Source organism: Erpetoichthys calabaricus, chromosome 3 (genome assembly GCF_900747795.2).
Source record: "Erpetoichthys calabaricus chromosome 3, fErpCal1.3, whole genome shotgun sequence".
Classification (NCBI taxonomy): Eukaryota; Metazoa; Chordata; class Cladistia; order Polypteriformes; family Polypteridae; genus Erpetoichthys; species Erpetoichthys calabaricus.
Genome location: NC_041396.2, coordinates 5,192,951 through 5,208,425, shown reverse-complemented (window position 1 = coordinate 5,208,425; position 15,475 = coordinate 5,192,951). Strand labels below are relative to the sequence as shown.

Sequence of the window (15,475 nt, the reverse complement as noted above, 5' to 3'; positions counted from 1 at the left end):
TTGTCGAAAACTTATGGATAATGTTTAGTTAAATTACTAAAGTGTAACAGGCAGATACTTTTGTCGTGGACCAGTTTTAACCCACGCCACACGAACAATGACAATATTAATGGGCCTTACTATCTGCTCCTTTTTGTTTATCATGGTAATGAAACTGCTTATAGAGGCAGGGAAGGAATCCAGGTGCCGAAAATGAAATCTGGTACTCGCTAGTCTTCATTTAAAGGCTTTATGGTGTGGAAATATTCAGACCCGGACACAAACAGGCAGACACAGAATGTCCTTAACACACACGTTTATTGCACCACACACGAATACAGTGCACCAATCACCATCAATCAGTCCTTCAAGCTTCTTTCCTTCTCTCTCTCTGTCGCCTCCACTCCTCTCTTCCAAGCTCTGTCCACTTCCACCCGACTCTGTTGAGGGGAGTGAGGCAGCCTGATTTATACAGCATCCGGAAGTGCTCCATGTGTGGCAAAAGTGCTGCAGACCCCTGGTGGTGGCCACGTCCCTCCATAGGGCTGAGCTCCCAAGCTCTGTGGCCCCCATTATAATCCAGGGAGGTTGCCCTCTTATGGTCCAGGGAAGATACTGCCCTTTTCTCAGTCCTTCCCTTATTCCAGTGTCCCGGTGGGGCAAGGTCCTTGGACATCTGTCACACTGGATGACCTAACCATAACAACTTTATCTTATCCTACAAGCAAGATAGGCCAAGGATGCGCTTGACGACTTGGTAACGTGGGCAGAAATAAAGTTTAAACCAAAGAAGTTAAGAAACCCAGTGATTAGAATTGGGAAAGTGACCAGAAAGTTCTAAGTCCATGTCCAGGGGCAGGTTATACCATCAATAGAGGAAAACCCAATAAAATGCCTACAGAAGTGGTATGACACCTCCCACATTGATAGAATTGATGTAACTAGGACATACAAATAGACAGATGAATGACTGAGGAAGGCAGAGGCATCAGGCTTACCAAGGCAATACAAGACCTGGCTCTTCCATCATGGTCTGCTACAAGACTGGTTTGGCTACTGACAATTTATGAAATGCAAATGACAGCAGTTGAAGGAATCGATTGAATAAACATCTTCACAGATTACTCAGAATTCTAACAGGCTTTATATCAACAGTGATGTATATCATGTCTGGTCAGTTACCCCTATCATTAGTGATTGAAGAGTTCAAGGTGGCAAAGTGTAGGGCTGTCTTGATGTATAGATAATCTTGCAATGGAAAAGTCAGAGGTGCAGGAATCACCACAAGATCTGGATGTAACTGGGCAGCAGACACGACTGTTGCAAATGCTGAAAGTATTCTGAAGCAAAAGGACGTGTTTGGGAACCTGTGTTTAGGGAGACAAGGGCTTGGAACCACACATTTCCAGCAATGGAGAAAAGCAGACCAGCAATAAAGGATGGATATGATTCAACCTGAGGTCCGATGCCTAGAGGAGGAAGGGAGAAGTGCAAATGCCACGAAACTTCGATCACAAGGTCCTGGACAGAATGGGATTGCCAAAATGGAAGATTACATGGCAAGGACATTGGATGATGGGGACCTTCTGTATTTCTGTCCTACTCCAATAAATGTACCATATCTGGTGAACACCAACTAAGAAGCACAGGTGGTGACTGAGGGAGGACCCACTGTGCAAGCTATGTGAGGAGAGAGGTACAGTGGCACATAGACTGGTTGGGTACAAGATGGCGCTAAGCCAGGGAAGATAAAGATGGTGCCATGAAAAGGTTCTCAGGGCAGTGGCAGATATTTTCCACCAGGAGAGACGGAAAACGTGTCCAACCTACGTGAGTATAGGTCCATCCATCTAGTTCATCAGAGAGGGGGAAAAACTGTACTCCTCCAAGAAAAGCCTTTTGCAGCTGACCCTATCATGGGAGATGAGGGTAGACCTGGGTAGGTAGCTACCTCTTCCCCTGGTCATTCAAATAACTCTAAGGCCTGACATAGCCATATGGTCAGAGGCTGAGAAGAGGATCAACCTGATTGAACTGACTGTTCTATGGGAAAATGGATGTGAAGAGTCCTCAGAGAGGAAGGCTACCAAGAGGTTTCTCTGTACAATTGGTGCAGAACATTTTCACAGCCCTGGGAACAGAAAGAAGGGAAAGAAAAGGAAAATAGCTGTTTGCAGCTTTTGGGAAGGAGCAGAAAGAGACCATTGTTGGCTCATAAATAGGTGGAAGGATATGATCTGCAAGGCAGGAGAAGATGGTCAGTGAGTTGGCCAGCACTGCCGACACACCAACTGTGGTTCAGGGTCAAAACATCCAAGAATGTTGGACACCACCTGAGGACATCCTCTTCTTCTAAAGGCATCAGTCACATGAGGTGATTGAAGGTTTGGGTAGTAGATGTATTCAAGAGTGAAACACAAAGGGCCAATGGGTCAGGTGTGAGCAAATCAGAAATAAACTGCACTCTTACTCATTCTAAGTGGTTTTAAACGTAACCTGCAAGTTGGCACCAAATGCCCCAGCATGATTATCAGAAACTACTAACTCACTAAAGTTTAATTTAAAATAGTTTTATAGGAATGGGACACAGCCCCAAAACATCCAGCAAGAAGTGTTTTTTTATTGAAAGTAGCGTATTGATGACACAAGCCATGGAGGCTGCCAGTAAATTAATGACTGCATGGAACAGTGTTGCTGAAAGAGGCACATCAAAGAGCATAACTCATCATACCTTATCACGGATGGGTTAAGTATGGCTTGGAGAAACATTGTGAAGTCTGATAATTGTATTTATAGTGTAAAAGTTGTCTGTGGATGCAGCCTGTCATGTTTCAACATAACAAGCTGATAGTAGAAATGTCATTTTGTTGGGTGTGTTTAAGGAATGTTTGAATGCTACAGAATGCATGAAAATTGTGGCTAGGAGGATGGCAGGCAAGAATAATTATGGAATAGTTCCTGAAACACAACATTGAATTCTGGATGCAGTGACCTCCACAGTCAAGAAATCTCAATCTAGTCTAATGTGGCCTGAGATGGTATGATGAACACAGAATAGAGGAATCTGCAAAAGATAACCGAAGACGACATAGTGACTCCTATGAGCCATCAGTACTGCACCAGATTTCAGGCAAATTTTTGCTTCTTGCCTAAAAGAATGCAGACTTTTTAAAGAACAACGGAGGATGTGTGGATTGCTAAATCTGCAATTTTTGCCACTTGACCTTCACAATTCAAGTCATTAAACACTAGTGGACCACACCTCTTACCCATCCTTTGGATGTGTTAGGTGTGTTTATGGAATGTTTGAATTCTACAGAATGTATGAAAATCATGGCTAGAAGGATGGCAGGCAAGAAGATGTAAAACTGAGGTCCTGACACTCTCTGGTCATTAAAGATCCCTGGGAATCCTTCATAAAAAGTCAGGTGTATCCCGATGTCCTGGAGAAATTGTCCACCACGGCCTTGTCTTTACAGACCCCTATTCATCCCCTGAATCTAAGTGGCTAACTATCTCTCACCCCATTCACAACCTAATAGCAAATGTGTGGAAATCATACTGGCACAAAATGGCTGCCGTTGAATAATCCTGGTGAATGTTAGTGGTGGTTGAAATGGCTCCCCATTCTCTGTGTGAAGCCCTTTGAGTACCTTGAAGAGCACAGTATAAATGTAATGAATTATTATTATGGTTAAGACCCTCCTCAGCTCCACATTACCCAACTACTTACTTGAACATGTTGTCCACTGAAAGTCTTTATCATAGTTGCTTGTTGTCGCACACCACAGAGAGGAATAGTCTGTCATGGTACAAGAGTTGTAAGTTTGTCCCTTATAGATGAAAGGGAAAACACAAGTAGATGCTTTGGGCTTTTCAGTAACTACCGGAGCACCTGTGTGTTGAATTTAAAGTGAACATTATTAAAATTCAATGAAAGAGATAGTTTAATACATTAAATATAAACAGTTATACCAATAAGAATGATGAAATCAGCTAATATCCATTCATGACTCCATTTTTAAATATACAATAGACCCCTGCAAAGTCGTGGTTCAGGGTTTGCGGACTCAGTCATTTGCAGATTTTTCTTTAGAGCCTAACTATCAATTGTTAGCGGAAAGTGCAAATATCCTCCACAATTTTTTATGGCTTTTTTCATGGCAATACTGTGCTGTAGAGAGAACAGGAAGCAACCGCTGAGGTAAACGCTGTTTGGGATGGTGAAAGTAGCCAATCCGACAGCGTTATTCATTTCACCTTGCTGCTGACTGACTGCTGCCCTGTGACGTCTCTCCAGCGGAGTGTCCTCTTATTTTCCATTTCGTTATTGTAATCATTTTGTTATTATTAAACACACAAGATGTTGCCGAAACGCCCTGCACCTTCTAAGGCTTCTGGCACTGAGCCTAAGCACCCAGAAGAAGTTTAAAACACCCCAGGTGAAGGTTGAACTACTGGATTTACTCCGGGAACGAAAAAGTTATGCTGCAGTAGTGCACCACTATGGCATTAATGAAAGCACCGCATGCTACATAAAGAAGAACGAAGCAGCGATCTGGAGTACCATATTTGTAAGTTTCTGTGATAGTGCCAAAAAGGTAACGATCGTAAGGAATAAAAATATCATCAGGATGAAATCTGCCTTGGCATTGTGGATCACCGACTGCAGGAAGAAGAAAATCCCCTTGGACGGTAACATCATCCGTGAGAAAGCATGGAAATTGTAGCAGCAGTTCACTACAGGAGACAATGTTGCAACTTCCCATCACAATTTTCTTGAAACCTATAAAGGAGCCAGCACGAAACCCCACCAGAAGAACATCCGACCAAAGATACAACTCCTCCTGAAGCGCCTGAAAAAGAGGTGCCACCCGAGGAGTTTTAAATCCTCTGCATCGTAATGCACAGCTACTTCATCATCATCAATATCATTCATCATTGGTGAGTACCCGTACATTTTACTGTATTTTAATTAAATGAAATTATTCTGTATTTACTCTACTTATAACAAAGAAAACGACAGCGCATACCAAAGAAAACACGCTTGCATGAATTACAGTACGTATAGTGGAAACCGGTATTTTACATTCTAGCACCGCAGGAGAAATAGCAGTACAGTTCTGTACAGTATACGGGTTTACCTTTACTTTCTGTTTTTAGGTAATGTATTAATGTATTAAGCTAAATTTGCAACAAAATTAAAGTGCTTTGGGGGCCTACTGTATTTAGGGTTTAAACTATAAAAATTTGCATTTAAAACGCATTTTTTAACCACATCCAAAAGTTGCGTTTTTTTCACATTTCGCGGGTGCTCTAGGAACGTAACCCTCGCGAATTTTAGGGGTGTACTGTAATTAAAATTTAGGGCTGCAGGGGGACCTGAGACAATGAAAAAATAAATTAAATACACCAAACAACTTCTGTATTGCACTAATATTATAGTCGGGTTTCAGAACAAATCACAGTACAGAAAAATGCACTCGTTAAAGTAGTAAATGACTTGCAGGTAAATGCAGACAGAGCCGTTTACCTGTTCTCATCCTCTTAGATCTGAGTGCCGCATTCGATACCATTGATCACAATATTCTTAGAAATCACCTTAGTCAATGGGTGGGCCTCTCTGGCAATGTCTTAAATTGGTTTGAATCCTATCTGGCAAGTAGAAAATTCTTTATAAGTTGTGCTAATTATACTTCAAAGACACCTGATATTCTATATGGTGTTCCACAAGGCTCTATCCTGGGTCCGCTGCCCTTTTTCAATTTACATGCTTCCGTTAGGTCAGATTATCTCGGGGCATAACGTGAGATACCATAGCTATGCTGATGACACACAACTGTACTTATCAATAGCGCCTGATGACCCCGATTCTCTCGATTCACTGACACAATGTCTTATTTGTGTTTCTGAATGGATGAGTAGTATTTTTCTCAAACTAAATAAAGAGAAAACAGAAATTTTAGTGACTGGCAATAATGGATATAATGAGGTTATTAGAAAAACTTGATGCATTAGGATTAAAAGTCAAGACGGAGGTAAAGAATTTAGGGGTAACTATTGACTGTGACCTGAATTTTAAATCACATATTAATCAGATTACTAGGACAGCATTTTTCCACTTAAGAAATATAGCAAAAGTTAGACCTCTTATAACATTGCAAGATGCTGAGAAATTAATTCACGCTTTGTTTTCAGTTGACTAGATTACTGTAACGCACTCCTCCCAGGACTACCCAAAAAAGACATCAATCGATTGCAACTAGTGCAGAATGCAGCTGCTAGAATCTTAACTAGGAAAAGAAAATCCGACCACATCTCTCCAGTTTTGATGTCACTACATTGGTTACCTGTGTCATTTAGAATTGACTTTAAAATCCTGCTTATAGTTTACAAAGCCTTAAATAATCTCATTCCATCTTATATTTTGGAATGTCTTTCACCTTACACTCCAAATCGTAACCTTAGATCTTCAAATGAGTGTCTGCTTAGAATTCCAAGAGCTAAACTTAAAAGAAGAGGTGAGGCGGCTTTCTGCTGTTATGCACCTAAAATCTGGAATAGCTTGCCAATAGGAATTCGCCAGGCTAATACAGTGGAGCACTTTAAAAAACTGCTGAAAACACGTTACTTTAAGATGGCTTTCTCATGGCTTCATCTTAGTTTAATCCTAATGCTCTATATATTCAATTAATTATCATTATTATTCATGGTATTCATATTCAAAATCCGTACAAACCCCTAGTTTCTCTTCTGTTCTTTTTCCGGTTTTCTGGGGTGGTGACCTGTGCCATCACCACCTGATCAAAGCACCGTGATATCCCTACATTGATGGATTAAAGGCCAGAAGTCCACGTGACCATCATCATCAAGTTATTCCATGAGAACCCTGAATATGATGTGCACTGATTGATGTCATTTATGTTAGGTAGAATGCCTAGAAGGGGCTGGGTGGTCTTGTGGCCTAGGAACCCCTGTAGATTTTATTTTTTTCTCCAGCCATCTGGAGTTTTTTTTTTTTTTTTCTGTCCTCCCTGGCCATCGGACCTTACTTTTATTCTATCTTAATTAGTGTTCCCTTATTTTAATTCTTATTTATTTTGTCACTTTTTTTCACACTGATTTTTTGCAGGTATTAGAATCAAGCAAAATTATCTGCCAATATAGTGAGAAAGTTTAACTTGTTAACTTGTTAAATTTTCTAAAAATGAGATTATATATCTTACACATACAAATCTACTCAAGTCAGTTATTCTTAAAATAAAAAAAACAAGATGTATTATTTCTTTTCAAGATTGTCTGGCTTGTTAAGATTTCATTTTTTGCAGTGTAGGAGATGGAATACATGGACTGCATGACCAAACTTAGAGAAATGAAGCAAGATATATCAGCCTTAAACAGAACTTTCTGAATCAAGAACTTTTCTTTTATTAAATACCAATTTTTCTTCTATTTTTTATTAAAACTTTCCAAACAAAGATATTTTGTTGGTGAAATTATTTGAACATGTGTCACAGTGGTGCTTGAATCATCATATGAAGGAAACTAAAAGCTGCAGAACTTTAGTAATTATGGATCAACACTGCTTAAAGCACTGAATGAGAGATTAAGACCCTTAATGTCAAAGGAAACAAGGAAAAAGTAAAGATCAGCATTCATGACCAGTGCTAAGGGTTAGTCTAAGAATAAGCACATGGCTCTATGAAACAAGCAGAGCCTAATAGGGCCAAGCTAATAAACAGCTCATGAATCACTTTAATGAGTTATAATTGCAAGATAAAGTTTGTAAAGGAGCTAGTGTCCCAGGCTCATAGTTAAAGAGCGCAATTGATTATGCAGTGCATCCTGAAAGTATTCACAGCGCATCACTTTTTCCACATTTTGTTATGTTACAGCCTTATTCCAAAATGGATTAAATTCATTTTTTTCCTCAGAATTCTACACACAACACCCCATAATGACAACGTGAAAAAAGTTTACTTGAGATTTTTGCAAATTTATTAAAAATTAAAAAATTGAGAAAGCACATGTACATAAGTATTCACAGCCTTTGCCATGAAGCTCAAAATTGAGCTCAGGTGCATCCTGTTTCCCCTGATCATCCTTGAGATGTTTCTGCAGCTTAATTGGAGTCCACCTGTGGTAAATTCAGTTGACTGGACATGATTTGGAAAGGCACACACCTGTCTATAGAAGGTCCCACAGTTGACAGTTCATGTCAGAGCACAAACCAAGCATGAAGTCAAAGGAATTGTCTGTAGACCTCCGAGACAGGGTTGTCTCGAGGCACATATCTGGGGATGGTTACAGAAAAATTTCTGCTGCTTTGAAGGTCCCAATGAGCACAGTGACATCCATCATCCATAAGTGGAAGAAGTTCGAAACCACCAGGACTCTTCCTAGAGCTGGCCGGCCATCTAAAATGAGCGATCGGGGGAGAACGTCCTTAGTCAGGGAGGTGACCAAGAACCCGATGGTCATTCTGTCAGAGCTCCAGAGGTCCTCTGTGGAAAGAGGAGAACTTTCCAGAAGGACAACCATCTCTGCAGCAATCCACCAATCAGGCCTGTATGGTAGAGTGGCCAGATGGAAGCCACTCCTTAGTAAAAGGCACATGGCAGTCCGCCTGGAGTTTGCCAACAGGCACCCAAAGAACTCTCAGACCATGAGAAAGAAAATTCTCTGGTCTGATGAGACAAAGATTGAACTCTTTGGTGTGAATGCCAGGCGTCACGTTTGGAGGAAACCAGGCACTGCTCATACCAGGCCAATACCATCCCTACAGTGAAGCATGGTGGTGGCAGCATCATGCTGTGGGGATGTTTTTCAGCGGCAGGGACTGGGAGACTGCTCAGGATAAAGGGAAAGAGGACTGCAGCAATGTACAGAGACATCCTGGATGAAAACCTGCTCCAGAGCGCTCTTGACCTCAGACTGGGGCGACGGTTCATCTTTCAGCAGGACAACGACACTAAGCACACAGCCAAGATATTAAAGGAGTGGCTTCAGGACAACTCTGTGAATGTCCTTGAGTGGCCCAGCCAGAGCCCAGACTTGAATCCGATTGAACATCTCTGGAGAGATCTTAAAATGGCTGTGCACCGACGCTTCCCATCCAACCTGATGGAGCTTGAGAGGTGCTGCAAAGAGGAATGGGCGAAACTGGCCAAGGATAGGTGTGCCAAGCTTGTGGCATCATATTCAAAAAGACTTGAGGCTGGAATTGCTGCCAAAGGGGCATCGACAAAGTATTGAGCAAAGGCTGTGAATACTTATGTACATGGGATTTCTCAGTTTTTTTATTTTTAATAAATTTGCAAAAACCTCAAGTAAACTTTTTTCACATTGTCATTATGGGGTGTTGTGTGTAGAATTCTGAGGAAAAAAATGAATTTAATCCATTTTGGAATAAGGCTGTGACATAACAAAATGTGGAAAAAGTGATGCGCTGGGAATTCTTTCTGGATGCACTGTATCTGCCTTAAATCCATCAGATCAAGCATCAAAGGGTCTAAGCATAGATAACTTTCTCAAAAGCAAGGCTCAAGTTTCTTATAAAGCCCAACCATGAGTGGCCAAAAAGACCAGAACAAATGAATGATTCACTTTCTGAAGATGGTCCAGAAAAAATATTTGTGCCGTTAACATGACTGAAACTGTAAACAGACTCATGATCTACTTCTCAGAATGGCTGAAGAAAGCAGTGACTTGATTTCTAAAGTTTAAAGACAAACTGCTGCACATAAAAAATGAAAGAAAGACATTTGGACTTGAGGTCAGTTAATCTGAAAGTTACAGAGAAGAACAAAAAACATTCATCACAGAGCACACGAAAAAGTACAAACTGACTTTGAAACCAAGCCCGATTTCTCCAGAAGACTTCACTAAAGCAGAAACAGAGCTTATCGGCCTCAGTCAAAACCAAGAATATCCGGAAGAATTAAAGGCGTTAAAGAAAAATGCTCCCAAAAAAAGCACAGTCAAATCTTTAAACTGGACCCAGTTGTACAAGATGGAATACCGAGAGTCGGAGGAAGATTCAACGACTTCCTGCCACGTGCAAAAGTTTGCTGACGACACTGCTATCGTGGGCTGCATCTGGAGTGGGAAGAAGGAGGAATATGGGAACCTAATCAAGGCCGTTGTTAAATGGCGCGACTCAAACCACCAACAACTGAACACCAGCAAAACCAAGGAGCTGGTGGTGGATTTTAGGAGGACCAGGCCCCTCATGGACTCCGTGATCATCAGAGGTGACTGTGTGCAGATGGTGCAGACCTATAAATACCTGGGAGTGCAGCTGGATGATAAATTGGACTGGACTGCCAATACTGATGCTCTGTGTAAGAAAGGACAGAGCCGACTATACTTCCTTAGAAGGCTGGACGTCCTTCAACATCTGCAATAAGATGCTGCAGATGTTCTATCAGACGGTTGTGGCGAGTACCCTTTTCTACGCAGTGGTGTGCTGGGGAGGCAGCATAAAGAAGAAGGACGTCTCATGCCTGGACAAACTGGTGAGGAAGGCAGGCTTTATTGTAGGCATGGAGCTGGACAGTCTGACATCCGTGGCAGAGCAACGGGAGCTGAGCAGACTCCTGTTAATCATGGAGAATCCACTGCATCCACTAAACAGGATCATCTCCAGACAGAGGAGCAGCTTCAGCCACAGACTGCTGTCACCGTCCTGCTCCACTGACAGACTGAGGAGATCATTCCTCCCCCACACTATGCGACTCTTCAGTTCCACCTGGGAGGTAAACGTTAACATTATACAAAGTTATTGACTGTTATACCTGCATTGTTATCACTCTTTAATTTAATATTGTTTTTTTTTATCAGCATGCTGCTGCTGGAGTATGTGAATTTCCCCTTGGGTTAATAAAGTATCTATCTATCTATCTATCTATCTATCTATCTATCTATCTATCTATCTATCTATCTATCTATCTATCTATCTATCTATCTATCTATCTATCTATCTATCTATCTATCTATCTATCTATCTATCTATCTATCTAGACCTTGGTAGGAACCTAGATTTTCCCCAAGTCATTCAAACAACTCTAAGGCCTGACATTGTCATATGGTCAGGGGAGATGAAGAGGATCATCCTGATAGAACTGACTGTTCCATGGGAAAATGGATGTGAAGAGGCCTCAGAGAGGAAAGCCACAAACTATCAGGATTTGGTCCAACAATGCATGGACAAAGGGTGTCATGTTTAGGTATTTCCAGTTGCAGAGTTTTCGCTGCACAATGGGTGTTGAAAATGTTCACAGTGCTAGGAATTGAAGACAACGAAAGCAAAGCAGCTGCTTGCAGGGAGGGGCAGGCAGCGGAAATAGGCCCTTGCTGTCTCTGGAATACACAGGAGATGAGCTGGAAGCCAAGAGAAGATGGGTAGTGACTGGCCACCACTACTGTGGTTCAGGGTTGAAACATCCAATGAAAGTTGGACGCCCACTGATGGCATTGTCTCCTGGCCTTAAGCCTAAATCACAAGAAGTGAGTGAAGTTTTGGACATTAGATTTATTTAAGAGTGAAAGAGGAGGGGCCAATGGGTCAGGTGCGAGCAAATCAAATATAAATTGTTGTGTTACTCATTCTAAGTGATTTTGGCCATAGCATGCAAGCTTGCACCAATTGCCCCAGAATGAGTATCAAAAACAACTAACTTACAAAAGTTTAATTCAAAATAGTTTTACAGGAATGGGACACAGCCCCAAACCATCCAGCAAGAAGTGTTTTATTTATTGAAAACAGAATATTGATGACACAAGCCATAGAGTCTGCCAGTAAATTAATGACTGGATAGAACGGTGCTGCTGAAAATGGAACATCAAAGAGCATAACTCATCATACCTTGTCAAGGATGGGTTAAGTATGGCTTGGATAAACATGGCTAAGTCTGATAATTATATTTATAGGGCAAAACACCTTCATATGTCTGTGGATCCAAAGATTCAAGGATGCCAAGATTCAACGTTACCAACAGATTGAAGAAATGTAATTTTTTTGGGTGTGTTTAAGGAATATTTGAATGCTACAGAATGTAAAATAATGGCTAGGAGGCTGGCAGGCAAGGCAAATCATGGAATAGTTCCTGAAACACAACAGTGATTTCTGGATGCAGTAACCTCTGCATTAAAGAAATTTCAATCTACTCTGATTTGGGGCGAGATGGTATGATCAACACAGAATAGAGGAATTTGTTAAAGATAGCCAAAAATGACTTAGTGACTCCCATGAGCCTGCACCACACCTTTGGCAAATTTTTTGATGCTTTGCCTAAAAAAATGCAGGTGGTTGTAAGAGCAAACAAGGATTTCTTAGGTTCCAGATCTGCAATATTTGTCACTTGAGCTTCACTGTTCAAGTCATTAAACACTAGTGAACCACACTTCCTACCCATCCTTTAGATGAGACATAAAACTGAGGTCCTGACTCCCTGTGGTCACAGAGATCCCTGGGCATCTGTTGTGGTGTGAAATTTTGTATATAAGTTGATAAATATTTTGTATGTCTTTATTTGTAACTTAGACAAAGCAAATATTAGTGTTACATTATTGATAAGAACAGTGTCCTGTTTAGAAGAAAGCTGACCAGAAATCATGCCTTAGAGACATTTCATGTACCAAACAAGTTTGTGTGCCGCCTGAAACTACACATCAACATTTATCAGGTTGTATGGTTGCCAATTTTCACTTCTACTTTGCTTATTGTTATTATTTGGAAATATTATCAATAATACATAATTTAAAGTGTAATTCAACTCCTGTTTGTCTTTTATTTTTACCTAATTGCCTGAGGTTATAAATGTAGAACAGAAGCTTGGAAGAAGTTATATAATGCAATACATTATAAACAGTGGTAAGTGTGTGAGATAGATAGATAGATAGATAGATAGATAGATAGATAGATAGATAGATAGATAGATAGATAGATAGATAGATAGATAGATAGATAGATAGATACTTTATTAATCCCAAGCAATCTCAGATATCTTAGGCATTCTGACAAAGGCTACACATTAATAATAAATAGTACAGTAATATAGAACACCTCCAAGACAAAACAGCATCCTTCATAAAAAGTAGGATGTATCCCAATGTTCTGCCTAAATTGGGGAGACAAGGGCTTGGAACTACCTATTTCCAACAATGGGGAAAAGCAGACCAAAAGTAAAGGAGAGATACTGTATGATTCAGGCCAAGATTCAAAGTCTAGATGAAGAAGGGCAAAGGTCAAGGGCTTTGTAATTTAGATCATAAGAAGCCTGGGCAGTGTGGGACCTGCCAAAATGGAAGATCACATGGCCAGAACTTTGTAGGATGGAGATCTTCTCTATTTCATTCCTGCTCCAATCAGTGTACGATACCCTGCCAATACCAAATAACATGCACAAGTTGGGAATGAGGGAGGACCCACTGTGTAAGCTATGAGGGGAGAGAGACATGCTGGCACACTTACTGGTGGGGTGTAAGATGTTGCTTAGCCAGAGAAGATGATGGTGGCATGACAAGGTTTCCAGGGCACTGGCAGATATTTTGGAGCTGGAGAGATGGATAAAGTGTACAGCGCACATGAGTATCGATCAATCTATTCAGTTTATCAGAGAAGGGGTGAAACCGCCCTCCTCAATTAAGATTCTTTTGCAGCTGACCCAATCATGGAAGATGAGGGCAGACCTGGGTAGGAAGCCACATTTTCCTCAGGTGATTCAAACACCTCCAAGGCCTGACATATTCATATGGTCAGTGGATCATCCTAATAGAACGGACTGTTCTGTGGGATAATGGATGTGAAAATGCCTCAAAAAGGAAAGCCACTAACTGTCAGGATTTGGTCCAATGATGCAGGGAAAAAGGGTGTCATGTCTGCATATTTCCAGTCAAGGTAAGTTGCAGAGGTTTCCTGGTACAATCGATCTAGAAGATGTTTACAGCCCTGGGAATAGAAGAAAGGGAATGGAACAAAGCACGCACAGTGCAAAAATGCAGCAACAGATGGTGTTTTTGCAGTGAGTGTAAGCACCATCTGTTGTGCGCCCAAGTCATCTCTTTCTCTGGCTGTAAAAGCATCTCTTGCATTACACTCATGTGGTTTCTGTGCTTTTTTTGCTTTATTTTTGGTGTGTTGAGTTATATATTATGAGGGACCACCTAGGCGCCATTAGGATGGAAGGACGGGGGAGACTGCTTACACAGGGATTTGTCTCCCCCAGGATGCTAGACAGCAGGCAGCCCAGACTCGCATAGCCACATGGGTATTGTAGTCCTGGGGGACAGTCCTGTTGGGTCCTGTGAGGGTTGCCAGTAGGAGCTGCAAGATTTGGGAGTTCATATACCGAGGGGCTCCAACCTGACCTGGAAGTGCTTCGGAGCTACAGCATCATATCATTGGAATCACTCTCAGGGGATTAGATGAAATAAGCTGCCTTGCTCACATCCAGGAGTTAGAGTCAAAGCTTGCATGAAGGAGGCAGCAACTGAGAGAGATGGGGGGCTTTATTGTGCTTATTGTGCTTGTGCATCATTGTGGCTGTGCACCAAATAAAGACTCTTGTGCTTTGAACTTGTGTCCTGAGCCTGCTTGTGTTAGGTGTTTGGGGAGCTGGAGTGTCCCCTACTGTCCACAAAATATAACTCCTATCTATTAACCATGGCATCCAAAAAGAATAATTTAAATTAAATATCACATTTAATTGTGATATTTGTAGCTTAAATTGGGTGTATTTGCTGTTAATGTTTATCGAAATGGGTATTGTTTAGGGTCTGGGAACGGATTCATTCATTTCCATTATTTCTAATGGGGAAAACTGATTCGAGCGGCCTCCTGAAATTAACTAAATGTACAAGGCACCACTGTGTTTACATTACTGTAGTTGTGGCCTTTAAAAAACTTGAAGATAAAGCACCGCTTATTGGAGATTTTAGCATCAGATTGCATCTGTTCAATTCACCCTGTCCCCCTTACACTCTGCCCATGTGTATAGATGTGAACAAACTCATTATCTCAAATCCTGATTGAGACCGATCATTCGAAACAAAAGGAAAAACTGAATATACAGTACTGTATATACAAAAACCAAGATCAGCAAACTGACTGGGAGAGTGAAGCCACTTTGAATCTTATTACCACAAAATAACCTTTATTAAAAAGAGAGAAATTAAATATGACGCAAACCCTTTTACCCAAGCCAATCCTAAAAGAAAATAAGTAAAACTTACCTTCTAATGTGCTAAAAGCATTTAAGAGAAGGAGTATTGACAGGTTCAGATTCCACATTCTGCGTGCTGCACCGTTGTTCACCATAGTCAAGCAGTTGGAATAGTCTTTAGGCCACGATGGAAACAAAAATGACCTGTGAAAATATTTTCATAAATGAAAGACAATTCAGCATTTTCCAAGCATCCTGAGATTCTATAGGGACTCTAACGTCCTGTGAAAAGGCAATGTTCAACATGTAATCATTTTTAAATGTTACAGGTT

The 15,475-nt window shown here is 41.0% G+C and overlaps 1 protein-coding gene across 1 annotated transcript in view; it reads right to left on the bottom strand.

Annotated features, from left to right (window-relative positions):
• LOC127526997 (epididymal sperm-binding protein 1-like) overlaps positions 1-15,475 on the bottom strand; it is a 53,043-nt gene that overhangs the window by 25,785 nt on the left and 11,783 nt on the right. The window contains exons 2-3 of the mRNA XM_051924292.1: positions 15,214-15,347; positions 3,713-3,874 (exon numbers count right to left, since the gene is read on the bottom strand). Of these exons, the coding sequence (XP_051780252.1) occupies positions 3,713-3,874; positions 15,214-15,298 (247 nt within the window). The 5' untranslated portion in view covers positions 15,299-15,347. The remainder of the gene's footprint in view (positions 1-3,712; positions 3,875-15,213; positions 15,348-15,475) is intronic.